The sequence below is a fragment of the Heliangelus exortis genome, chromosome 13 (assembly GCF_036169615.1).
Source record: "Heliangelus exortis chromosome 13, bHelExo1.hap1, whole genome shotgun sequence".
NCBI classification, from domain to species: Eukaryota; Metazoa; Chordata; class Aves; order Apodiformes; family Trochilidae; genus Heliangelus; species Heliangelus exortis.
In genome coordinates this window covers 12,317,369-12,344,709 of record NC_092434.1, presented here as the reverse complement: position 1 = coordinate 12,344,709, position 27,341 = coordinate 12,317,369, and the positions used below count along the sequence as shown (strand labels likewise).

At 41.4% G+C, this 27,341-nt stretch overlaps 2 protein-coding genes and 1 long non-coding RNA gene across 7 annotated transcripts in view; all 3 read right to left on the bottom strand.

The window, feature by feature from the left end:
- The window catches only part of TENT4B (terminal nucleotidyltransferase 4B), a 41,881-nt gene extending 38,577 nt beyond the window's left edge, over positions 1–3,304 (bottom strand). Inside the window, exon 1 of one of the 2 annotated variants that reach the window (XM_071756869.1) lies at positions 2,580–3,304. In XM_071756869.1, coding sequence (XP_071612970.1) covers positions 2,580–3,127 — 548 coding nt within the window. In that variant the 5' untranslated portion in view covers positions 3,128–3,304. The remainder of the gene's footprint in view (positions 1–2,579) is intronic. The other variant, XM_071756868.1, reaches the window with a different exon arrangement.
- A 1,025-nt stretch (positions 3,305–4,329) lies between these two features.
- Positions 4,330–8,649, bottom strand: LOC139802092 (uncharacterized). The gene is made up of 2 exons (XR_011728499.1): positions 7,747–8,649; positions 4,330–7,006 (listed from the first exon to the last, which is right to left on the bottom strand). It is a non-coding gene; the product is annotated as an uncharacterized lncRNA (long non-coding RNA).
- A 1,315-nt stretch (positions 8,650–9,964) lies between these two features.
- Positions 9,965–27,254, bottom strand: HEATR3 (HEAT repeat containing 3). Of its 4 annotated transcripts, none has more exons than XM_071756864.1 (16): positions 27,082–27,254; positions 25,310–25,482; positions 24,425–24,512; positions 23,895–23,980; positions 23,417–23,512; positions 21,650–21,759; positions 20,763–20,903; positions 19,747–20,030; positions 18,970–19,060; positions 15,845–16,002; positions 14,843–14,925; positions 14,442–14,578; positions 12,139–12,227; positions 11,198–11,341; positions 10,920–11,096; positions 9,965–10,162 (listed from the first exon to the last, which is right to left on the bottom strand). In XM_071756864.1, the coding sequence occupies exons 1-16, from the start codon at positions 27,199–27,201 to the stop codon at positions 10,043–10,045; spliced, it is 2,097 nt and encodes a 698-aa protein (XP_071612965.1). In that variant the 5' UTR covers positions 27,202–27,254; the 3' UTR covers positions 9,965–10,042. The 4 variants fall into 4 exon arrangements, with proteins under 4 accessions (XP_071612965.1, XP_071612967.1, XP_071612966.1 ...); XM_071756866.1 differs by having other exon boundaries at positions 23,417–23,517; positions 27,082–27,236; XM_071756865.1 differs by lacking the exon at positions 23,895–23,980 and having other exon boundaries at positions 23,417–23,517; positions 27,082–27,253.
- Positions 27,255–27,341: the final 87 nt, after the last annotated feature.

The window sequence follows — 27,341 nt, the reverse complement described above, 5'->3', positions numbered from 1 at the left end:
TTCACAAGACCCAAGGATTTTCCGTGCTTTCCCAAAAGGCCTCAGCCCCTTCTGGAAACTGCTTCCACAATTTTTCATTCAAGATTTGTTAGCCAACTGCCTCTAAATACCTCCAGAATAAATAGCTTTCTAGAAGCAAACACCAGTCACTTCCACAATTTAGGAAAAGCAATGCAGGGATGCATCTCAGAGATGCTACAGTACTCTCTGAACAAAGGGAATAGCTAAAACTGAACCTCAGCATCATGTAAATGTGTGCCACAAACTAGGCAGCCAAGCCAAATGTAGACCAACACACTCAAGTACCTTTTTGATGCTACTGGGGAAAAAAAAAGTCCACAACCTGCTTCCACTTGGAGCTTTAAACTGATTCAACCAAACTCTACTCTAGTAACAGATACTGCCTTGAATACTTTGGTATGGTTATTATTTTTATTATTATTCTCTTACTGAAGCTCACCTCCCACCCCCATCTTCAATGTAGTGAAAAGACCTAGGAATTTACAAGTCAGAGAGAGAAATGTATTTCTAAAAAAGTTCTCTCAACCTTCAAGTGAATAAGTGACAGCTGGAAGATAAACAGAGTCCAAAAATTGACTTACAAAATTCAGTGCTTGGTATGTTTTGCACACATTACTTTTAAGTCGTGTGAAGAAACTTCCAGGAGATACCAATGTGTAGTGACTACACAACCTAAAATAGCAGGCTTCTACAATGTCATTTTATAAATTATTATAACCCCAGCAGTAAACATAACTGAGGAGATTACAAGAGAACAGGGAACCAGAGGAGGTTAAGAGTTTGTCTTCCAAAGTGTCCAGCAAATCTGGGTAGTCATTTTGACAAACCTTGCAGAATAGAAGTCAAAGAGCTCAATGCTTTCAGTGGGAGGGGGCTAAAAGACCCTTAGGCACATGCTGGGCTCATACAAACTGACACACCAAATCTATTACTGATTTCTAAATCGAGCTCTTCTGGGCCTTCAGCTGTCACCATACACCTTCACCACCTGAACCCTGGAACCAAGCCAGACTTTTATAAAGGTACAGGGTTGGAGAGGTATTACACCTGCATGCACCACACCAGAAACCCGTATTTAACCAAGTCAAATAGACGTCAATCTAAGCAGGGGTATGCTATAGGTCAAGGCAAAGGTTACATTTTGAAAGCATGAACTGTAAAAACAGAAGACACAGAAGGCACCAAATAGCTTTTATGCAGGGCATCACCTGTATCAAAAGCCATCCTTGTGTTTAAAACAAAAAAGGGGAGAGCACTCAAAACCATTTTCAGGTGAACAGATGTTTGTCTTCCCTTGATTTCTGCGGGTTCATGCAACGCCAACTGATGAGACCTAAGCTAACACAAAAATACTATGGAAAAAATACTCAAGACCAGCACACGTATTCCAGAGTCAAGAGATCCATGAAACCCACTAGTAATCCCACACTGAAATGCATAACACTCCATACATGCATTGAAATGTATATACTGAGGACAGTGCCACTATGTGTGCATACCTTCTCTGGCAGATCTTAGCAAACACACTCCCCATGCAATTACCTAGCCTACGCACTTTTCTTTTCACAGCAGCAGATTAATTTTTTTTTTTCAAGTTACAGTCCCTACTATGCATTTTCTCCACTTGTAGCACGAAGCTGCACACGTGTGCTTGACAGCGGCTGCGGAGGGCAGGCGTGCAGGACCCGCACAGCTGACAGCGCGCTGCTCGCCTGCTGCCTCCCCCCGGCTCAGCCGCCCTGCGCGACAGCCCCGCAGCATCTGCGTGAGCAGCAGCGGCACCAGAAACCTCAACAACGGAATAAAAAGGACAGAGCAACGGCAAAGAGAGGAGCAGGGCGACCGCGAACACCCGTGTTTGAGTGGTACCGGGCGAGGAGTACGTCCCAGGCCCCACGTGCAGAGCGGTGACAGCCGAACTGTCTACCAAGAGCTCCCGTCCCCTGCGGGCGGGCCTGCCCGCTCCACGGGCGCACGGGAATCCGCTGCCGCTTAACGCCTTTATTCCCCCCTCCCGGAGAAGTCGCCGCCCGTGCCGGCCGCGCAGCCCAGCCCGAAGCCGCTCCTCCGGAGGGCAGGACGCCCACGGCCGCGGCTCAGGGGTGGCTGCCCCGTCGCAGGCCGCTCGGCCGGGGAGCACCCCCGGGGCCGGGAGGCAGGTTCGCACGGCCGCTCCTCGGCGGCCCGCGCCCTGCCGGACACTGACAGCCAGGGTTGCGGCCCGGCGCCCACCGCCTCCGTCTCCCCCCACCGGCGGCGAGCGGTGCCCTGCGGTCCCGACCCGGCTGCCCTGCGCTGACCGTCAGGACCGGGGCTGGGGACTGGGCCGCGCCCCACCGCCGCGCCTCAGGTGCCACGGCCCAGCGCCCCCCGCCACACCTCGTCGGCCGCCCCATGCGCAGCACCGCGCCGGTCCGCCGCAGCTGCCAGGCCCCGGGGCGGGGAGCGCCTTGTCCCCCGCCTCCTCCGGAGGCCGAGTCGGGGCCAGGCCCAGCGCTGGCCGCGGCCCGGCGCCCCCTCACCCGCCCGCCCTGCGACCCGGCGCCGCCGCCACTCACCCTACGACTCCCTGGCTGTAGTTCCTCTTCTTCCAGGGGGTGCCGGTGTAGAGCGGTTCGGCCAGGCCGGCCTGGGCCCGAGCGGCCGGCTCGTCTCCCAGGGCGGGGGCCCGGCCCTGTCCAGGGGGCCCCAGGAGGAGGCTGTAGTTGAGCCCGAAGGTGCTGGCCTTATTGTCGCGCTTCCTCTTGTTGCTGGCAGCCGCGGCGGCAGCGGCGGGCGGCCCCCCCCGTGAGGGCCGGGCCCAGGCGGCGGCCCCCGGGGGCGGCGAGGCCTGGTGGTGGCTGCGGTTGTGCTGGTTGTTGGCGCTCTCGAGCGGCAGGAAGTCGGGCTGGGGGTCGGCACGGGGGGCGCGGTACATGCCGGGCGGGGAGGCCGGGCCGGCCCCGGCAGGGGCGCTCTGCTGCTGCTGTTGCTGCTGCTGCTGCTCCTGCTGCTGCTGCTGGAAGTAGAGGTTGCGGACCCCCTGCGTGGTTTCCCAAATCTGCATCCACAGGCGGTTCGAGGGGCCGAGCTGCTCTGGCTGGAACCAGGCGATCCGGGGATCCATCAAACGGGGACCCACCCCGGCTGCCTCCGCTCCCCGCGCCGCGCCGGCCGCCGACGCCGAGACCCTGTCACCGGGTCCCAGCGTTAATGGCGGCTCCTATGGAAGGGCAGCTCCGCGCCTGCCTGCTCGCTGCCGTCGCTCCACAGCCCCCGCCCCTCCTGGCGAGCGCGGCGAGGCGGGGCCCGGCTGGGCCGCCGGCACACGGGCCGCGCGCAATAAAAGGGGTGGGGGGGGGCGGCGGCGGCCAGGCCGGGCGGGAGGCGCAGCTGCCGGGCCCCGGCCTCACCACCGGACCGTCAACCTCCGACCCCGGCTGCTCCCTGGGCTGCTGCCGCTCCTCTGCCGTCGCGCTGGGGAGCGGAGTGCTGGGGCCGGGCGGCTCTTGGGCGAGAGCGGCGGCTCCTCTCGCGGCAGAACCGTCCACGTCCCGGGGCGACCCACCCTCAGCGAGAGCCCCGCCAGCCCCGCGCTCCAGGGAGGGGCCGCGCCCGTCAGACGAACCCGCGGCCCGGCTCCCCCAGCCCCACCCGCGGTACTGCCGGCGGGGTGGGTGCCGCGGGGCCGGGTCCCGCTTTAGGGGTACGGGGTGCTGACTGGGTCAGCCGTAAGACTCGTAAGTAGCGTGGATTAGGTACCGGCGTACCCTTGGTCCGCGGTACCGAGCGTGACCCTTCTCGTACACTCCCAGCTGTCACCGCACTGCCCTCAAACTGTTCTGGAGATGGTTATAGGTACTTCTGACTTCCCGCTTCTCATTCAGCTCCCAAGGATAAGAAACGTCAGCCTAGGTGCCATACTGGAATCACCCATACTTCTGCAGTTGCAGAGACACATCATGGCACACAGAACGTGGAGTAGTACAAGTATTGGTCAGATTTAGTTCTAGTGTTTTCATACTACAGCGTTAAAAGATCTTTAATATCAGCTAGAAAGTTTCCAGCATACTGCATGGAGGGCCTGGTGCTTCCCATAGTTTCCGAATTGTGTGGAAGAGTATTTCTCTTTAGGATAGATGGAGGTGGTTTTGGAACGAAAAAGCTGCATTTCACTTCCAAGTATTCCATTAGGTGGACCATTTACAAAGAAGTATTCTTAGCACCACTCCCCTGAAGTAGCAGCAGAGTTTATTTTTTTTTAATAAAAGCTAATTCTGCAAAACCCAATTATTTGTTCTGAACTCATAGCACATAAATGTAAACAAATTTTGTTGGAGGACTGAGGTTTATTTATTTACAGGATTCCTCAGTAGCAACCCTTTCCAGAAAAGGTTATTTAGAATCATCATGTATTTTTCAGCTGAATCAGCCATCCTTCAGCTAAATTCTAGAAGTGCCTTTCACTCTCCTTCAAGGGGCAGGGAGGAGGGCAATGCAATTTTCCTATAAAAAAATTCACATCCGAGGAGAAATAAAATGAATTCTCACCATGATTTTTGTCAAAAAAGGAACACAAAACCAGGGAAAGGTACCCTGAAATCCCAATGCACCTTTGAAAGTGGCACAGGTATGAGTACATCCCAACACCAGGACTACATCAGGATCCTCTGTTGACAGCAAGCCACAATCATTCTAATAGCATACAGATTATTACAATGGTATTTTACTCCAATTCACAAATTGATTTAACCTCTTACTGTAACAGTAATATGAGTTTCTGACACCCAGATTTCAGGGAAAAAAGAAAGAGCTTCTTATCATACCCTTTGTGTGGAATTACCAACCTATGTTGTTATGTGGTCACTGAACTAAATGCCTCTCAGAGAAACAAGGAACTTGTAAAAATAATACAGAAACAAAATTAAAATAGACTGAATTAATTTAAATGAATATTATTGAAGATACAAAAGTTAATGGTTTGAATTTGTTTAGACATTAGACCCAAAACCCCACCAACTCAAGTAAAAGCTTCTTCACACACAAAAGCTCACCATGTTTCAGCCATGGTGGAGAAAGTGGAAGTTAGTGAAAACGCTTGCCAGTCATAGCAGATTAAGGATTTGCCAGTCATCTTAATGTTATATATCTTAACTGGATGTCCAGAAAAAATTAATTTAGATTGTTTACTCAATTTATCTCTGCCAGAAAGGAACAGTTACATTATTTTCAGTTACCACAACCACTGTCTGAATATGAATCTGCAAAAGGAAGTGTAAGGCTAGACATCTCTATCCAATCCACTGGGAATGCTTCTACTAAAAACTACTAAGGAAGCAGAACTGAAATGTATGAGCATTTTTGGTTAGTTGATGTTAATATTCCACAAGATATCCATTTAATTTGTAATACTTAAACTACAAACAAATTAATTTGTTCTCTTGACAGTTTTCATTTAGTAAATTTCCTATGCTTTCTTTCCTTAAATATTTTCCATCAGAATACAAATGTAAACCAAATCAATTAGTATTGGTTGAGGTTATTCTTGTTACTCTAAATAGCCAATCTTTAAAAAAAAACATACTGTACAAGAAAATACTTTCAACACACACCACAGAGTCCAAATAATTAAGCTGTTGACTATAATCTGGTATACAGCCATCTTGTGAATGCCAAGGAATGACAAAATATACTTCACAAAAATGCTTATTTAAATCTTGCCACTTGTTTCTTTTCACAGAGAGCAAAAATAAAACCACATAGTGATGATAACTCCTTATCTGCACAGCTGGGGATTCAATATTTTGCAGGCTGCAGAGAGGACAAAGCAGCAGCAAATGCCCACCAGTCCTACTGCTCCTGAAAAGGGCAGGGAGCACACAGCCCTCTTTATTCAATACCACAGACCAACTTAAATTCAGCATCTATTTTAGTATAAAATCTCAACCCAGAGGCAGCTTCTGTTGTGCTAGGTGTCAGAGAAGAAATCCACATTTTCAAAGGACTGAAGTTTTTAACTGAAGCACAGACAGATGATGCCATAGGGACCAGGTTAAGCAAACAAATTCAGTTTCAGATACCTGTTTTGATACCAATGTTATCTGTATGAGTACCTGAACTGATGAAGATCACTTGCATCTATTTATCATCTATTTACTTACACTGCACATTGTCTACATGAGTCCAATTTCTCCCATCCTCAAACTACCTTCAAGTCCTGTTTTTGCCCTTACAGGCTGTCAAGGATTTTGTCTCAGACCATCTCAAGCTTACCCTAAATTTATTTAAATAAACCAGTGCCAAAAGGGCCCCCAAAACATTGGGACAATATTATCACTTCTGCTGCTGCCTAAAATTTCCTTAACTGTGTCAGAATAACTTTTATAGTTCCAATTTTGCAGATTAGCTCTTCTGTAGTCACAAATCTCATCTGGTTTTAGGCCCTGACCTGACACTTTGCATCACAGTTAACTTGCCTTATCTCTCACAGCTAGAAGTTTTCAAAAGTCTTCCATGCTTTCTTTTTCTATTGATGTCTATCATGCCCCTTACAAGTAGAGCATGTTCTCTAACATACAGAATTACTGTCTTAGTCACAAACCCTCTATTAGACAACAAAAGCAAGTTTCACTAAACTTGCAGCCAGGCAGGTGATAGATTTTCTCATTGAGAGAAATAAATAAAAGTGCAGACATCAAAATACACAGGTGGCTAATTAGCATTAGCTAATTATAATATCACAGAAACCCCAAAGGAAGATTAGGGCTTCATTTTGCCATGGGTCACTGGTAAGAGCCATTGACTTTGGCAAAGATCTTACACTATGGGATGTTAAGAAATCACAAATAAAAGCTTCACTAAGAGTAGCAATGAGGTTAATAACAAAACAACAAAAAACCCTCCCAAGAACCACAGCTTACCCCTCTATCATTCCAAACTTATCTGCTGAGCTGGAGACAGAGGCACAAAGTTGTTAGTGTTTCATGACCTCAGCCAAACAGGCCCACTGAAGTTCTCCTGTCTCCACTTTCTGTACAAGCTCACAAGAAACTAAAATGCCTTCACATGTTCTTATTTCTTCTTCACCTATTACCTGGAAATGGCCTATGTACCAAAAGATAGAAGCAATTATTGTAAGCACTAAAAATTATATACTTCTGCAAAAGATACAGTTTATACTATGCATCAATTTTATTATGATACTTTTTTTAAAGACATTAAACTCATTAGTGCATAGCAAAAAAAGAAAAACCTCTGCATAGTTTAAGATCTAAGTGATAGTCTGCCTTTTCACTTGAAGAAAAAAAAATTATGACAGATTATGTTAAGTAAAGCAGGGTTTGCTAGTGGTTGCTCCATCTTCTATACATTTATCTGCAACTTCCAGATTTGTGTGAGAAGATGAAGTGTTCTCTCTCATTAGTAACCTAAAAAAATAATCCCTAAAGAAAAATTAACATACTTTGTTCTAAGAGTCCCCAGGAACCAGACTCTGACTGCTACACTTTCTGAAAATGCAAAAAGTCCTACACATGGGACAGAGTAATCCCATGAAACAGATCAGGCTACAGACTGAATGACCAGAGAGCAGCTTTGCAAAGAAGGACCCTAAGGGGTGCTGGTGGATGATAAATTGAAGTCAGCAGCACACCCTTGCAGTGATGAAGGCTAAGAAGAGGCTGCATTAGCAGGAGCATGGCCAGCAGGTCAAGAAAACCTATTATTTCCTTCCAGTCATTTCAGCACTCATGAGATAACATCTGGAATACACTGTGCCCAGCTTCAAGGGCCCCAGTTTAAGACGTGGAAGAGCAGGTCAACCAGAAAGCCACCAAGATGGCTAGAGAGCTGAAGCACATGATACACAAGGATAGGCTGAGGAGGCTGAGTTTATTAGGCCTGGAGAAGAGTAGAATGCAATTGTTTTCAACTAGCAGATGGGGATTATAAGAGGAGAGAGGCAGACTCTTCTTGGTGCTGTGGAGTCAAAGGACAAGGGCACATTTTGTAGCAAGAGGAAGTCCTACTAGACACAAGGGGGAACCAGAGTTGTGAGATTTCCATCCTTGGAGATACTCAAGGCCTAGCACAATCTATATGACTTCAAACTAAGTCCTGCTTCCAGCAGGGGACTTGACATGGGGATCTCCAGAGATCCTTTCCAACCTAGCTCATCCTGCAATTCAGTGCAGCACCCAGAAAATGAGAGTAGAACTTTCTGCATTGAAGTTCTTTTAAGTGCTCTGAAAAAATATTAATGTCTTTTATCAGGCTAATATTATACTATCCTCAGTGTGCAGCAAAAATGTAACTAACACGGGGATTAAAATCCACCCACCGTGCAGTCTTCTACTATAATACACCTGGGTACTCTTTCTTCAGCTGTTACACTCCATCCCTCTTTGCTGCTTGCCCTTGCCAAATCCCAGGATAACCTTTCCAAATGCTCCATGCTCCTCAGAACTTCCCTGGGTCAGGCTCAATGGCCTTGAGCCTTCCTTATCCCACCCTCTCACTCACTCATTTCTCTAGCAGGCATCACATCATATATCATATCATATCATATCATATCATATCATATCATATCATATCATATCATATCATACATTTCTTCCAGTTCCTGTAAAGTAATGGTAACTACAGGACTTCCAGACAGTATGGCTGCTTAAACTGATTTTTCACTTTTTCTTGAATATGGCAAAATACCATGTCAGGATTTTATAAAGTCAGTCCTTTGACAGTTATCCACTCAGTTCCTGCTTTCCAATCTAAGGGAAACTGAACAAATCTAACAAACTATTTAACAATCTAACAAACTGAACAAATTTTATCTTTGTAGTTCCATGCCTAACACCATGGGTACCATTTTGCCACCATGGGTAAGAGATGCCACTGAAAAAGCAGCATGTTAGGAGAAGATGGGGGGACGAGGAAGTCCCATTTTAAAAATCAACACAACAAAATGCTTCTATTTGGTTGTGGGATTTTTTCCTTAAAAAAAAAACCTGTACGAGAGAAGATCTTGTTCACATATACAAAACCAAAGCTTTCTATATGTGGAAGTTCACATACAATCTTCATGAATCTTCATGACATTTTTTGAAAATAGCTTCTGTATTTACAGCTTAAAAATATCACAAATATTTGAAAGAAGATATTTTAAACAATTATAAAATTACTTTATATAATACCTTAGTACAAAAAATACTTTTTATTAGGTTTACTACTTCCTTGAATTCAAATTCATCCTGATGTAGAATTACAAGGAAGAAGTAAATCAGAAGACTTGATTTTCAGAAATACCAATCAAAATAAAGTAAAAACAAGGAACTGCATGTAAGATCCTCTTACACTGATTCCCACAACTAAAAGATATTATGCTGGATTTATCATAAAATGAATCTGAACCCATTTTCTCTTTGATAAACCCTCATGAAGTAACAGACCCAAGTGCTAAGAGTAATCTAGATAATTGTCACAAGTTTCTCTTGGGAAGCTTGTCTTAAGTGCCTATGCAATTCTAGAAATAGGTAAGAGCAAATAGCAAATATGAACATTCTGCCACTGCTCAATTTCCTGAAAAATATATTGTGCTTTTAGAATTTCTTTTTTGGTCTGGTGCATAACCAAGACTATTTTTGAATTTACTTCTTCATTCAACTACAGTTTTCCACCAGGGAATGCCAGGATTTCTAAACAATGACAGTGGTGCTACGTACAGACCTCAGGACTGCAAGAGCACATTCTTATCACTGCTAACATTTGATCTCCGAGTGTGATAATTTTTTACACTGATGTGACTTTCATATTGCATCAACCCAGAAGTAAAATACTGAACAGAAATACTGAAGTATTACTGAAGTATATACTGAAGTATATACTGAAGTATTACTGAAGAAGTAAAATACTGAACAGAAAAAAAGGCAGTATTAACACAAAAGCAAAACTGCTCTGCTCAGTAAAGTTTAGAAGTTCAAAATGGTTATATTTTTGGAAAACATTATTCAGTGTGAAAAACCTTAGTTTAAAGTTCCTTGATGTTTCAAGTTGGGGTTTTCCCTAGTGTCTCTTGATATGCAATAAATCTTCTCAAATTCATCTTCACATTGTCAAGAACACACAGCTGATCTGTACTGTATTGTCCTTTTCCTTCTTTCCGTATCTGTAAAAGCAAAAAAGATATAATTTACTAACAGAGAAGTTCCTCATATTAGATCACCTAAGGTTTATAAAAATGAGTGGTCTTCTATCAAGGCATCCTACCCATGCCTTTTGAGAACTCCCAACACGTTACTGTGCACACATAGCTTAGCAATTATCTCTGCAAGTCAATTCACTGTAATACATCTCTGCCTAAAATTAGATTGCATCCTGTTTCACTCATAAATCTGAAACGTTTTCTGTGAAAATATTTGAGCATATGAAAAGACCTTGCACATCTAGCAAACCAAACAACTGTAACACTGTCACTTCTCAGGCTACACTTGACTAACAAAACAACATACTGCAGGTCATTCTCCATTTAAGAAAAGGTTGTGCTTAAAATTACAGTTTGGAATTTTGGCATTGTCCATTTTGAAAATAGAGAACATGTGATCTATGTTAATTAACCAACAACAGGACACAAATGTCCACCTACAACTACAGCAAGTTAAAACCAAAAGATGTCTAAGTAACTTCCAAAGTTACTTGTCTCCCACCAATCTATCTGTTCTCCAGAGACATCTGCAGGATTTGTTTTCAAAGGGTTTCAGAACAATACAGTGATTTGGGTATCAATAATGATGGTGATGTAATGCAGATGTTGCAATGTACCCCTGACAGTTCCATGAACTGCTTTTTTATCCCCTTCTATCAGCCCAAATCACAAAGCTTTAAACCCACATAGTGTGTTGAGGCCTTGCTCCTTAGATACCTACCCTCAGTTTGAACACTGGCTGAAATTCTTTCAGTGCTGGAAGCAACTTGATCTGTACTGCTGCCTTTTCTGCTTCTTGACCATCTGCAAATACATCAAAAAGTGCATCCAAGGCTTCCCCTGCTACCACAAGAGATGACTCCTTCATAGCAACCTCAAGAAGAAATTTTCCAATCATCTGAAAAAAAGAGAAAATCTGATTTTTCTAGCAATGCTTCAGAAAATCTAAATAAGTATCAAAACTGTCCTCGGTTTGCAATGCAAAGTTTGCCTTTTCACCTTTAGTGTTTCAGCTGTATCTTGTCCTTTTGCCAGAATGCTGCCAGAAATTCCAAGGATGCTCACTACATTCACTCTAACACTGGCATTGCTGCTGTGAATACCAGCTTCACATAAAGCCAACAGCTGCTCAGGAGTCATACACTGTTTAGCAAGGGGAAAAGAAAAAACACTAAGTTAAATATACTCACATTTTCATGAAAATTTTCAAATATGACAATTACATCATTTGCCTTTACAGAACACAGGCAAATTTATAACAGTGAAACTGAGTCCTGTATTATGAAAACCACATGAATTCTGAAAACTTAATCAGCAAGAAAACAGTTAAACTGTCCCTTTCAACTTTTTAAGGTTTTTCTTCCAGAACATAACCACAGCTGTCAAAGCTGAAGGAAAAAGTTTTGAGCTCAAAGGAATTTTCATATTTATCTAGCTCAGTAATTATTTCCAAACCATTAAAACTTGCAGAAGTTTATGTCTCAGTTTAAAACCAGAAAGGATCAGCAGACCATCCAGGATTAACATCTTGTATAACAAACATGCTTCATTCTTATATTTAGTTAGTTCATGTCCAGCCAAGATTTTAGAAGGACAACTAGGTAACATAAAGAAATAAATAATCCACATTTCTAGGTGCTAATTTACTAAATGTTTCTCATTATATCCATCTCCTGAAGATACTACCAGTGGCTTATTGCTATTTCGGTCTTGAAATACCTTTATTTGTTTACCTCTTAAGAAGGAGATATATATATATAAAAGTATTCCTGTGAGGTTCATCAAAAATACTAAGAGTGAATGCCATTCAATCTGTTCATTTGCTGCTTACAGTTTCTGAAATTTAGGACTTCATCTAAATATTTTTGTTTCAATAACTTTCTGGCACAATGTCACATGAATCTAAACCTACCAGAACGTTTGAGTTTCAAAGCTTTTACCTGGGAGATGTTCTTTGATGCCATTGTTTGTAGGAGAGCCCTCAAAGCACTGGTTATGGCTTCTAAGAATTCTGTGTCTGTAGGGAGTTCTGTCAAAGAATTGAATCCAGAGCCAAAAGTTAAACAGGAGATGAAAGATGTGAGAAGAAAAGAAACACAAATTCTTTAATCCCTTAATTGTTCCTTCAGGTACTACCACAAACAGGAAGAGCTAGATTTTCAGAGACTGGTCTTCGTAAAGTTGTAACCATAGTGATTATTTGAATTCAGTATTAATTGCATCTGGAAGTTAGACAAGTAACTAGGAAGTTGGTTGGTCCTCGTTTTCAGGCACAACCCTGGCTAAGACCTTTGCATGACTCAAGGTATGGTACAAACCACCAGTCAGAACAGAAGGTTGAAAACTGGTATCACAGGGAGGCCATAATACAGGAACTGAAAAAACTACAGAAGCTGACTGTGGACTTTACCTCTTTTCTTCTGCCTTGTAAGCAGGTTTTTTAGATGCCCAAAATGCTGGACTCTTTTCAAGTCAAATAAAAACCATGTTTTCCCATGGTTTAATAACCTTTCAGAAATTTACAAACATTGCACTATCCTTGCTTATTTACAAACTCAAATACCCAGCCATCACCTTCAATCCTCACATCATCTGAATTTCTTGAAGCTTTTTATGTGTTCTTGAAGCTCCAATGTGTTATTTCTGGACTACTTCAGATGCAGGAACTCTTGATTATTTCATGTGGATCTCATTCTCCCCATGTAAGAAATAACACCTTTATACCTCTTTTTCACCATATAAACCACAGAATTATTTCTAGCCACATGTTATGTTATCAACTGTATCTGGCAGTTTCCATTACATGGTATTTAACTATTAAAAAATAGCATGTTATCAAAAACAGATGTGGGCTAATTTATTAGCACCCTTTGTCTTCAGCTAGCCACTTCTCCAGTTTCACCTAAGAACTTTCTGACTATTGCAAAGCATAACAGGTGGACACCAAGTTCTTGCAAATCCCTCTATTTAAGCACAAGCCATTATTTTGCATGGACTTGCTTGTACATGTGTTCATTTTCTGCATTTTAGGTTTTCAAGCACTGTGCTCTCAGTAAAAATCTTCCCACAGACTGATCACATCCTTTTAATGACATTGCAAAAAAAAAAAAAAAAGTGTGTTTTGCAGCCAGATGCATTTTCAATCATTAATGCAATATCACACTGTAACACTGCAGTGAGGAAGAACAACATACACCACATTTGTGGCTACAAATGAAGATGCTTGAAGCAAAGTGAGAAAACTGATTTTCTGGAGTTTCTAAGAGACAAGAAATGCCAACACAATGCATATGCTAGACTTCAACAGATCTGTATCAAGAAAAATGCTTTCTGACAATTTTGAGAATTGGCAGGCTCTTCCAGCCTCTAACAATATATCTTGTATTTTGAAAAGCCATCATCACTGACCTTGAAACAAAAACAGATTATGAGAATAGTCTGAATGAAGCAGTACATAGCATAAATGAATAATGGGAATGATGCTGATTTGATGTATAAGATTACAGAGGTAGCAGGAAATGCTAACTGCTGCCTATCTGTTCTAGATCATCCAACAATACTGACATCACAGCATTGAATCACCACCATAATAGGAAGCTAAACAGCTTTGATATTTGGCCATAAAAACTGAATATTTTCTTATTACAAGTATATCTTCAATAAACCTATGCAATCATATGCATAAAGCATGCCCTAGAGACAAGATGGCTGCTATCCTTCTTACTAGAAGCGTACTTCGTACTAGATGTACATTCTGGAGATTTTTTGCAACAACCATCTTTGCCATAATTTTTTAAGAATCTTAGAAAACGTCATGTGAAAGACTGTGGTAGATAACCTTTCTTCACATCTGTTTAGGCAAGTTTGCACATTTAAAATGAAAACGTCCTGTCTTCTTCATGGCTTGTCTGAATGCTAAAAATTTGTTCTTAACACAAATACGATCACACAAACCCTTTTGGTCTTAGAGCAATGTAGGATTCATCCACTTAGTGACTTGCTACATGCACACACAGAAGTGAAGCATACTCTTGGATTAGGAGCATACTTGCTCAAGATGTAACTTGAAAAAACAGTTCAGGCTACACTGTTTTGTCAGCACATTTTTGACATTTAGTACCCTCATTTCAAAAGCCCAAAGGGATAAAACTAGTAATAAAATGGCACTAAAACTTAACAATGCACATGGCTACTTTATATCTGCATGAAATAGGTCCTCAAGCCCCTTAACTCAACATCTTACCTGTTTTAGAAAAGAGTAGATGTGAGAGATGCTGTGCAAGGGACTGAAGTGCTGAAGCTCCTCCAAGACAATCCACATCTGACACTAACAGAATGCTATGAAGACATGTTAAAGCTCTACACTGCACCACATTCAATCTGCAACAAACAAAAAATGCACTTAGCAGGTCTCTGAAAACAGATGTCAAAATAAAAAGAAGAATCTTGAATTACATAAGGCTGTGATTTGGCGTGCAGTTTACACAAACATTTGTATCTCTTCATTCAAAATCACATATCAGATCTGCCACTGTCCAGATCTTAACACCAACTCAATGATGGAAAATCCTTCTAAGAGTTCTAAAACACCTGAATATACATGAAAAACAGTAAGAGCAGTAAGAGAGACAATGAAATTCCTACTTTTTAATCAATGGTTTCCAAGACGGATTGTGCATACAGATGTCTAAAGCAACACTGTTCGGAAAAGCAGTTTTTTCAAGAATCTGGGGAGGGGAAAAAGAAAGGTTTAGCAATAAAGCTTTTTTTTTTTTTTTAGGTGTGTTTGGTGGGAAGATTTTAGCTTAATGTGAAACAGATACTTTGAACTACACATTTCTTAGTTATCCAGGTAGCAAGTGTCTAACCTGACAGAAATGCCAGAATCTCCTCAATCACATAAATGGTGCAATTATGCACTGGGTTTAGCACAAGATCTTTTAAATATTTAACTTTACTTAACAAAGGGTGATTTTCTAAGTCTCTGTTATTCTTTCTTATTTAGATCTTTCTCATAGATTATGCTCCAGAATTTTCAGACAGCTGCAACCTTGCCACGAAACTTTGACTGCTTGCTATTAAGTACAAAAAGCTTTGTATGTTTTCATCTCACATTCTGAAAAAGAACATCTGACTTCTTGGCAGTGTCAAGTATTGTACTTCAGATACTGTATAAAATAGGGAAAAGATAACTTGCATTTTTTCAGTGCTGACTGTTGTCATTCACATATTCCTTCATCTTACTTAGCTAATACAGAAATCTGGCAGTCATGCTTCTCCCCACAGTTTTGTTTCTTTTTGCAGGTAATCTTTTTCATGTTCAAATCAAGGAATAAACCCTTGTATTCTGGAATTTAAATTCCAAATTTAAAACCAACCAACCAAAAAAAACAAGAAACCACCACCACATTTCTGAAACCACCACACCTGAAGTTTCTATTCCCACTTAAATGAAGGAATTGGTTAGGTCAAGTTAGCTCATGTAATGATGCTCCACATCTAGGTCAAAAAAAGTGAAGCTAAACTGATTTAAAGAACTATTTCTTTTTTCCAGGTGGATTGGGATAATTTGTTTGCCTAACCTGGGACACAAACGAGTCACAAGGGGAAGACTGTACCATGTGTTGGGAAAATAAAAGGCAGTACCTTCTTTGGAATGAGGTTGTTCAGAAATGCCGAGTTAACCTCATCAGAGAGGCACAAAGGTGACATTAGCAGCCCAGTCCCCTCATTGTATGAGTTTTCCATAAACAAGTCACTTTCATCACTGCTGGAGAGTTCTTCCCATTCATCATCAGAGGGATCTGAGAACAGATGACAGACTTGTAAATGTAACAGCACTCATGCAATATTATACTTGACCCAAGCTCTTGGTTTAGGAGTCTTTAAACTCTTGGCATCTACTGAAGTCCACACAAACCAAGTGCCACTAAGCCACAGTTCTAAATACTGTGCTACATTTGTTTCAATTGCTTTATTTTAAGAATTTATTTATTCTATATTAACTCAGGTAACAAGTATGAGACAGGCTCTTCAAACACAGGTACTTCATTCTCCGAAATTAACTGTGCTTCACTTAAAGATATCAGAAAAGGTATAAAAGAAACATTTCATAAAGCACTTACTAAGATTTTAACTTAGATTGTATAATTTTACTTTTTGAGGCAGATTCAAGCATGCAAATACACCAGTTTATGCTTTACTAACTGCAGTCTATTTAAGGTAACTGTTTCCTCTAGCAATACTGAGGCCACAGACAGGAGCCCTCTGATAGGGAACTGACTGAACTGGATGAAGATGTTACTGCCTCCAGAGCAAGGCCAGTTAGAAGGAAATTATGAGAGCAAAGCAAGCCAGATCACCTCTTGGCCATTTCAGGCCACACATTTTAAATAAATTAAACTAGTTTTATAGTTATAAAGCTGAAGTAGGATATACTTACATGCTACTCTACCAGCAAATCTGTAAAGGCAGACATGGTGAGAGGGGCTGAGGTAGCATTACCAATGGACACAGCTATTGCAAAGGGAATAATCTGTCCACAGTGTACGGCAGACTTGGTCTGACAAGTACAAGTGAAGTCCATCATTTATATTTAAACTGATCTATCTACATCCATAGGGTTTACACTGATTTATCTAAAGTTGTTTTAAACCCGGTTACATTTTAACTGGTGTCACACTGGTGTTTATGAAAGTCTTAAGTCTACAGGTTGGACTGATCCTCCTTACTGACAGTTGAAAGCTCTGCCTGTGTACATAGGTTGGGACATTCAACTACTGTGATGAAAAAATACCATATTCAACCCAGCCTGACAGCAGATTCATGTGAGATCCAAGTACTGTAGTAACAACAGTACATGCACTTTTTTCTGTGGCAAAACATAAATTAATCCATTTTAAATAGAGCAAGAAAGGTCTAAATAAATGCATTTCACCTGCACTGTGCAGCAGCTGAAGACTTTAGTTGAAGGTGATGACTACTGTTTATCTGATACACAGGAACTCATCAAGCTGTGGCAACTTATGGGCATCTTCTTTTGCTTATGGTAATATCCAATTAATTCTACAGCCATAATATGCTTGTGTTCATAGCCTTTGCATGAGAATATGGTTGTCTTTCATATGCTTTAGCAACCCACAGTACCAACAAGCATGAAAACAAAGCAGACATCCCCACTTCAGTCAGTCTTCTGCCTCTCCTAAAGAAATTACATCTGCATCTTTACAAAGCAAACAAAAGCCTCCTTGGAAAATTAAATTATAACTATATGAGCTGACCACGCAATTCAGCAACCACAAAGACAACAGCCTTCATATGTTCACAGGGAGTGACCAGGGCAGAGCTGGAACTGGACTCAGGACATTAGCCCTAACTAAGATAAGGTTTCTTCTAACTTACTTGGAAATATAGTAGCATTTCCAACGGTAATTCCATTTTAACTAACACTGGTTATCTACAAACTACAGACTGGGCAGCAATGCTGGAGTCTCCTGGCTTCATTCCCATGTCCCCTTTACAGGGAGAGCATTCTGTTTCTCCCAAATGCCAGCTGGTGTTGAGTAAAACATTTCTCTTTCCAGCCTGGTTATTTCCCTCAGCGCTGTAGCAAGCTGAGTATTTCTATGAACTCTGCATAATGGATGAAGCTATTTTAGTCCTCAAATAACTTGAAAATTAAATGAACAGCTGCCTCTGGATTCCTCTTAATTTCTACAGACTATGTTTCTCTCTGCCCATGAATGGGTAAAGCAGCGTAGTGAAATAAAACACAATCAACCTTACATTACACTGAATGAATGGCAGAATATGCAGCTTATCCACAAGAGATTTTCCAATTAAAGGGGAGAGCTTATGAATTACAGCTCATTAGATGAGAAATGAAGTTATGAAAGGAGCTTCATATACTAGGTGCGGAATTCCTTGAGCTGTAAGAGAAAAAAAAATTACCACTGGGAATATCTGGGTATTACTGTGGATTTTATTAGAACCTGAAAGATTCCCTTAGAAAGTTATCTCCTACGCAATTACTTTTGCATCAGGCTCCCAAACTGTACTAGCAATTACAATTTTCAGGTCTTGGAGGAGTGTTTTGGTGTTTGGTGAGTTCTTCTGCTCATTTTAAATAGAATTTGAGAATCATTTATTTGTTATCCTTTTTGGAGAAAAGATATCAAAACTGAGTGTATAGTGTTCATAGAGGACACAGTATATCTACTTCCCACTTGCCCCAGACTAACAGCTTTTCTTTTTCCTCAAAAAAAAAAGTCACAAACTCTGAAGAGTCTAAATCTGAACTGCTGACAGACTTGCACACAAAACCTACCTCTCCTTCTTTTGAAACACCTGAAGTATTAAAACTAGAAGATCTATCTGCTTTAAAAAAACCAATGCCTCAGTCCTACAAAAGGATTCCCACCCATACTGTACCAGTTGAACATTGCTCAGTTCTAACTGACCAAAGACTTTGCTATATTTCTTAGGAAATACCTTTTTGGCAGCAGTGCTTTTTTGCTTTTTCTTCCCTGTTGGCACACATGGTATCAGACCAAAAATGTTAAGTGCTAGAAATCATTTACAGGAGAAAAAAATCCACTTAAAATAGCAACAGAAATTACAATCCAGTGTCTGTCCCATAGATGAGACCATCAGGGAGGAAGCTACGTGCATTCACCCTTGAAAGTGCAGATCACCAATTAGCAAACTAAATACGACCTATTCTAGAAACAAAATGCACCACACCACTTGCAAGGAAAGAGATTTCTACAAACCTTCACTGCAGCACATATTAACAATGATTTCCAGAGCAGCCTGCTGAGCCATCAGTAAAGCTGTAACTTCTTTCAGTTCCCACTTATCAGACTAAACAGAAAAATAAGAATCAAATTTAATTTGGTAAAACAACATAGGAGTGCAATTTTAAGTACCCTGGCTGTCAGTTAAAAATACATTCTATCCATTTCCTCTTCTCCCTCCACATAAAAAATAAAACAGGCAAACAAAACCAAAAGACAAACAAACCCTACCTTACATATTTCTGCTGGACACTTCAAAACAATTTTGCCTTTAAGAAACGCCACCTGCTCTAAAGTTGCAGCAAGTAAGATTAACTAATGTTAGACAAAGTCCCAACAGAAACATTTGTTTCTGTTATTCATTTCATGTACAGCAAATTCACCAGTTCAACTCTGAGCCATCTCCACTCACAACTGAATGGTTTCAACCATTAAAAGTCTCACTTGCCTTATGCAGAGACCAGAACTTCCTGCACGAGCTACAGAAAGAAGTGCAAGATAAATCTATACCTACCACTAGAGGAAAAAAATGGAAACATGCTTTCCTGATGTGCCATACAAGTTGCCCACATTTGAACAAGTTGAGCTGAAATTCTCCATGCTCAGCTTTGAAGTTGTAGCTAAAACAGTCAAACCATTTGGGAGTTCTAACTAATACCAGTAGGTAGCTACTCTGGCTAATGCTCAGTCAAGGCTGGTCAGATGCTCAGCCAAGTGCACTAAGCTGCCTGAGAGCCAGTCAGCCACACTTACTGGAAGCAGGTCTGAAATGTCATTTTCTCTCCTGACTTTTCCTTTTGGTATTTGTTCCATGTCATCAGCTTCACTTGAAGCACAGTTGTATATAACATCACTCATGTTTTCCTCAGTTTCTGCCTCCACAGCAAGTTTTAACCTGTTTTTTTCAGCTTCATTCATACGAATAATCGTTTCGCCAGCATCTATTGCTAATGATTCTGAAAAAATCTTCAGGATTGCATTAACCATGCTCCCCAGGCTGCCTGCTGGAATGGTGTCCTTGATATTCCAGATGGTGCCTAAACGAGAGAGTCGAAATAGACAAATCTGTTAAAATACTCAATTCCCAGCTCTGCAATAGCCCTGTATTTTGTAAGGACACAGCCTCCACTAAACACACTCAATGCTTATATTTCAATTTGAATTTTCAAGTCTTTCCTCTACAGATTTATATTTTCTTCTGTTTTGCATTTCATGTTAAACTTAAGATGCTTTTCCCACATCTTAAGCTTAAATAAATTTCAGCATGTAACAACGCACAGAATATTTATGCAAAGTGATCTTGGTGACACTTTTTACTTGTAATAACAAATCCACATTAAATAATAACTTCCTAAGGATTCTCAAAATTAAACTGATTTATTACTCTCTAGTATCAAAGCCCACCGTGACTGAGCATTTGAAGTCAAAAGAAGAATGCAAGGTAGAGAATCTGAAGTAAAAACCTATTAAGGTCAAAACAATTCTTCTACAAGTCATTATTGAGTTATTTTACTGCTGAAAACCAAATTAAAACAGACCAGTTAAACTAGATGACCACACCGAAAGATACGGATTTCAGAATCAAGCGTTTAAAACCATTTTTAAAACCAGCAGCAAATATTTGGTTAATCCAAATCACAAGAGGTACAAATAATCTCATGAACCATCCACACAGGCTTTTATGACCCAAGCACAGCAGAGAAGGCTAAGCCTTCTGTACTTCCCACCCTCCTTTACCTGCTGAACAATGAATGCCCTGAGCATCCTACCTGCTATCAGAGTTCTCAACTGGACGTGCTTCATTGTGCTCTCTGGACACAACATCACCATTTCCAATACTTGTTGTGCAGAAGCATTGAATGAAGAAAGAAGATCTGGATTATCTTCTGTCACTGCTTGCAAGCAGTTTGCTGCAGTAAACAACAAAGATAATTAACAAACCAATAGTAGATTTCACTCTCCTAATAAGAAAATACTGTCTTCCTGTAGTAAGAAGTAATGAAACACAAACACAGGAAAAATATTTCATGCAGCATCGTGTCATAATGGTATGATACTGGCCTTCACAAACTGTGTTTTAATTTAAAAAGACATTCTCTGGCAAACCTGTATACACAACACTTGAGGACAGTAACACATCACACATGGGACTGGCCCAAATAATTTTAGCTACTCCAAATTCAATTTCTCCATTGTATAATAACCAGGGAAAACAAAAGATGCTGCAAGACTATTTAGTAACCACACTACTAACATCACCAATAAAAACATATTGAAATTGATAGCTGTTGGGGTTTTTTCAATGGACTATGTCCTTTGCTTTACAAATTGAACTCTTCATTACCAAAACCAGAAAACAAAATGAAAAAACAGTCTCTTCCTAGAGCTTTCTTTCCACAAATTTTTTCCTCATGTGTGACCATCAATAATCAGCCATTCTCATTTGGACTCCTTTGGAAAAAAAGCACAACAGATGTCGACTTCTGAATGTTGTGTTGTTCAGCAAGGAAATCAAAGTCTTATATTTAGTGTAAAGCTTAAGTAACGCTAAGGCAAGAGTACTATGCAAAGGCTGAGACAACAGTGTTACATTCATATAGTAAATAAAAGAAACCAAACAAACTTCATATCCTGATCTCCTCTTCTTGTCACTTACCTACTGAAATAGCCAGATCCACATTCGTGGAAAATTTCTTCATGTAATGCAGCACAGCCTCCAGACACCCTTCTTTATTGAATATGGATACTGCTGTACTGTTGCATTCACTAATGCATAAAAAAAAAATTAATGAAACACTTTTTCCAGGAAAAAAGTACTTGAACAACATTTTAATTAACCTGTACTTCCTCTTTTACATTTTAAAAGAGTATAGCTAAGAGCATACCTAAGAATTACACATTAGGCAAAGAGTTATCCTTCACTATCAAGGTCATGATCAGCTCTAAGAAATGGAGAAAGGGAGGCTGCATATCCTGGACACCTCTGAGGAAAGCTGACTGCCACTGGTTGCTTCCTTACACACAGTGTTTGGGAGTTTATTTGGGAGCCTTAGTACAGTCTCACCTGCACAGAGCCAGACAAAGAATGAAAGGCAGCTTACAAGCAAGTCCAAGGCTTTCTGCAGCCATGGAAGACTTCATCCACAAACCCTCAGACAACAGAGTGGCTGTTGCCTCTCCCATCAGAACAGTCACTTCAGAAAATGACTGCTCTTAGCATTCAGAAATGCACGTTCAGTCAGTGCTAAATGGGACATTTACTTTAATCTCAAGCAATGGGGTTTCTGTTTCTTCAAGTTTTCACAGCTATTTCCATTTTTAAACTAAATATATTAATACAAGACAGAATCAAACTAAAAAGACATGGGACCTAACTGGCTCTAGAGGTCTTTAAAAATTTACTTTTAAATGTCTCAGAATCAATGCTAGCCCTGATTTCATCACTACCACACTCAGCAATGAAGCCAGAAGTTCATGGTCACTGCCACAAAGTTGAAAATACTGAAGTGATTTATAAAACACAATGATTATATACCAAAGCACTCACATCTATGAAAACAATTTAAAAAACAAAAAAGACCAAACATTGTTGAGTCAGAGTTAGAACAAAAGGTATCACGTATTCTGTGCAAGGTGCTGAGCAAGCAGTTTCCGTACTGTTGTAGATTCCAATCCTAAAAAACCACAATTTTCAAAAAAGGCCTCAAGCCACAGTACAGACACGAAGGCAGCTCTGCTGAAATACTTTATAGTCCAAACAGAATTCTGTGACAGAAGTGTATAATAATGTGGAGCTGTCACAAAAGAAAGAGAAACAACAGAAAATTGAAGAACCTCCACAACAGGTTTGTATTCAACATTAATGTGCATTTCTATATTAACAAGCCTTTCTCTTCCTCTTTCTCTATTGCGTTTCTCTTGCTTTACCTGGTATTTCCAATGTAAACTAATTGAACTGATCACATTCTTTCTCACATAATTAGGCAAATTTGTTATCAGTGCCTCACTTACTAAGAGGCAGATTGTCCACACATTTAGTATCAACTTTTAGATTGACCTGCAGAGCAAGGAGGTAAGAAAAAACCCTCCTCATACTCCCAAAACACTGATCAGAAATTAATTTTCTCTGTCTCCACAATAAGGATCTACAGGAACCACATGCAAGACCCCACAATCCAAACTGCACAGGAGTCTATGACAGAACGTGTTCAGAAAACAGTACCACAACTTAGGATGAACAACATACAGAAAAAATTGTCACTCTGCTAGAAACTGTGCACTTTCAGAATCCTTCACTTACAAAAGTATCAGCAACTGAGTGTATATTCCCATGTAATTTCTTTTCTGCCTCAATTACCATGCTCTTCTTCAGAAACAATTCATTTTACCTCTTCTAAAAGGCCATAATTAACACAGCACTTACCATACATTCCACAGCAAATTAATAGCCTCATTGGCTATGTCTTCAATATAATTTTTATCCATCTCTCTGTGTTTCTGGTTAGCATCTAGTCCAGTGCTGCACTACAAACAAACATGAGAACCAAGATTGGGAAACAAGACACAAGAAAAGCAAACATTTAAATCATCTGAAGCAGAGTGAACTATAAGATCTCTCACAAAGTGTTTATCTGACTAATTTCACATTCTCTGAAAACAGGGCCACAAATTTAACCATTTTTTTCTCTTGTAGAAACAATACTTGCATTCAGTAGTCTTTAAAAGCTTTTTTTAAAAAGAAATACTTAGCAATTTCAGAACCTGAAACGCTGTTTCTTGCTAATACAGTCTGCATGCAATTTTAAATAGTTCTTTCTCATCACAAGATTAATTCAGCAAATATCTTGCTGTGGTTTATAGTAATGCTATTACCCTTACTTAAAAATGGGGAAGAAACATACAGAAAATGATGGCATTGCTCAAGGCTGCTCATACAAAGACAGCAGGTGATAGAATTCAATGAAATTTCCAAACTGCACAGCAACACCTGAATTAAACAAAGAACAGGTGCTCAGTACAGATTATTCTACCTAACTGTAAATCCAAGCTTTCACATAGACAAAATTGTATATTAAAAAAACCTCACTAGAATAATGTTGCTACATAAATGAAAAAAAACCCCAAACAAACAGATCTGGATCTTGGCTGACAAAATAGACTTGTTTTGACTGATGTCCCAGACCCAAAATCTCCAGACCATTTATGCAAAAGTCATCCTAGTCAGCAAACCCCACTACAGACCAGGCTGAAGGAGCAGCAAGTGGTTTGAAATCTCTGGAATAATTTTTGTGCTCTTAAACCTAATAAAAATTTTTTTAAAGACCTTTCAAATATCTTAACTTTATAATGGCTACAATAATTGAATTATTTTTTTAAATAGAATAGTTTAATGGCTTCATCACTTTTAAAGTCAGAATAATAATAAACACACCTCCTTCAGAAGTGCAACAAGGGGTGTCATGATGTCCTTTGTAACCATGTCATCACAGACATCAAATCCTCCACAAGCACTCAGATTCCTGGGGAAAAAAAAAATGCTTTTGATCAGGTGCAATACTTTCCAGGATGTTTCAAAAAGCATGTATTCAGTATTCTCTAAAAGTTATATTTTGCTTTAAAATAAATCTGTTTCATCAGTAACCTTAGTCTTTCACCTTCCTAACAGAAAACTTTGGTGTTAGGAAAAAGATAAAAGGAATAATTTTACTTGTCTAACATAGCTAGAAAGTTTATTTGTACTAAAACATGACATCTGTTAAGTGTTACTCAGCATAAGATATAAAATAAATGTTAACAAGCATTAGCATTACATTTTTCTACAGATAAAGCAAGCTGTAGATAAAGCAAATGCCTGTCTGCCAGATAAAGCAATGCCTGTCTGCATAACACTAACTCCAAATGATGCTGCTCAATAATTCCTCAAAAAACTAGCTATGTGTGCTAACTGACCCATGTCTGCTAATGTTACGAAGGCACAAAACACCAGGCCAGTAGCACTCAAATTATCTGTATTTCTTCATAAAACTTCTTTTTTTTTTTTTTTCCCCCTAATACAAGGATGGAAAGCAGCACATTCCACTGGGAGCAGAGAGACAGGTAGTAGCTCCCTTATGCAGGTCCTGACACTGAAGCCTCCTGGCAGCCTCCTGGAGCAGGAAAAGCCCCTCTCTGGGGAGTCTAACTGAGGCAGATACACTTACTCAACATGGAGTTGAAACAAGAGAGGGTGTCATTCAAGTTCATGACTTTTAACAGCAGAAACCTTCCTTATCATGCCAGAAGACCTCATTATAACTGAGTATTAACAAAAACTTACCGGAGGGCACCTGCAGCTGTCTCCCGAACAGCTAAACTGTGATCCATCAACAAGGGCCCTAAACATCTGACAACATCTCTCTGGAGAAAGGCTGGGATTACGTGCTTCTGCTGCAACAGCTTGGAAATACTGGCACAGGCAAACTCCCTCACTTCGGCACTTGGATGCTGCAGCTGGGGAGACACAAACAGGGCAGATCAGGGAGGAGGGAAAAGGTAGCTTCAGGTTTTTATTGAGTGAAAAGGTTGATCTGCCTTTTGATTTGCATAGCTCCTGTTTTACTGCTCCTGAGTGGAATCAAGTGCTTTTAGCTTCCATGGAGGTTTGTAAATCTTTGTCTGGGCTGTGTGTTAACTATATGGCTAGATAAACACTATTCTGGGTGTTTACAGAAGAGACATAGCGTAGACACAGATTTGACACTAGCTGGCACTGGTGAGACTTCATATCAGCTTTGGATTACCACACTTTAAAAAACAATGGGTAAAAGTTGGGAGGGGAAAATACCATCAAGGAAGTATAACAAGACATAACACATGCTAGCTGACAAAAAAAAGCAACCTGAAAAGTCAAAAAAAAAAGAAAAAACATTACAGCCTTTAGACTAAAACCATCTCTTTAAAGACAAGGAGCAAGAGGTCTCTATGTCCATAAGACAACACTAACTTGCATAGTAACAAAGGTTCAGGTGAGATGTAAGTACTGAAAACCATAAAAATAACAAAACAGCAGAAGCTCCTGCATTCATTGAAAACCTACCAGAAAAAACAAACGTGCTGAAGAGCAGAGTGGAAAAAAGTAGTACATCACATGCTGCCCCACTGAAACTGACCAAGGTCTCAGGGCACCCTCAGCTATGCAGCTAAGTACTTTTGTAATCACTTTTCCTGTCGTTCGGTTGGTTGTTGAGTTTTTGTTTGTTGGTTAGTATTTTGGTTTGGTTTTGGTTTTTTAAGACTAAATAGGTTCTTAAATAGGTTTTAAGACTATTGGTCCACACGAATAACCAGGCAGCAGCTTGTCCAACGAGTTCACTTTGATGAAGTGAGCAAAAAGGATTTATTTTATTAAAGGAAAACAGATTTTTAGTTCTGATTCTAAAACATCACGTGCAGAAGGTTTAAAATACAGTTTTCGTCTGTAGTGCTTAAACCAAAGAAAGAAACCCAGACAATAAATGGCCAAATTCTTCCACATTTTCTATCAGATATTTCCCTGCGTATGGATCTTAAGACTCCGGCTGGCTGTAGGAAAGCTCTCCAGAGCCGGGCAGAGTGAACCTAAGCACTGCAAAAACTCTTTCAACTCCTCTCCTAGGAGGAAGGGCAGTTTCCCGCTCTGTCTCAGCCCCTCGGTCCCGGTCAGGAGGGCAAGCACGGGTGCCCTGGCGGGATGCGGTGTCCCTCGCCCCGCCCGTGCCTGCAGAGCGGCAGCAGCTCCGGCCTGGCCTGGGGCAGGGCCGTCCCTCACCTCCGCACAGCCGCCTGCGGGAGCAGCCGCGTCGCCAGAGACGGGACGGGAGGCAGGGGCCGACCTGCAGCCCCTTCCCGCGTCCAGTTGCAGTCTCACGGCACCGCATCCGACCCCTCTCCCCACACCGCAAGAGAAGGCCGAGACCCCGCCTCAATCCCCTCGGCACCGGCGGGCACAGCTCCCTCCATCCCCGGCTGGGGCTGCCGAGTCTGCCCCGCTTTCCCTGCCGCGGGCGGGGGTCGCGCCCCGCCCGTCCCCGCCCCCCCCGCTGACCCTGCAGCTGCCGCTCCCTCCCGCACCTTCTCCAGCAGCTCCGATGCCGGCTCGTCGTCGGGGCTGCTTTCTCCGTCGCGGCGCAGCTCGGGGCCGGCGGGGGAGAAAGGGCCCCTGCGGAACCTCCGCGCCCGACTCTTCCCCATGGCTCCGCGGCCCCCGCCGCTCGGCGCCGGCGCACCCACGTGTGCGGCTCAGCGCAGGCGCAGCCCCGGTTCCGCCACGCCCCGGCCCGGCCCGGCACGCCCTCGGCCCGGTGACGAGCTTACTAATTACGGCTGCAGCG

Excerpts from the sequence above, each read along its gene's own strand:
- HEATR3 (XM_071756864.1), bottom strand. The coding sequence starts at position 27,201 with ATGGGGAAGAGTCGGGCGCGGAGGTTCCGCAGGGGCCCTTTCTCCCCC. Across the intron at positions 14,579-14,842 it reads TGGAAACCATTGATTAAAAA|ATTGAATGTGGTGCAGTGTA; the intron begins GTAGGAATTTCA and ends TGTTTGTTGCAG. Across the intron at positions 11,342-12,138 it reads CATCAAAGAACATCTCCCAG|TGTATGACTCCTGAGCAGCT; the intron begins GTAAAAGCTTTG and ends CTTGCTAAACAG.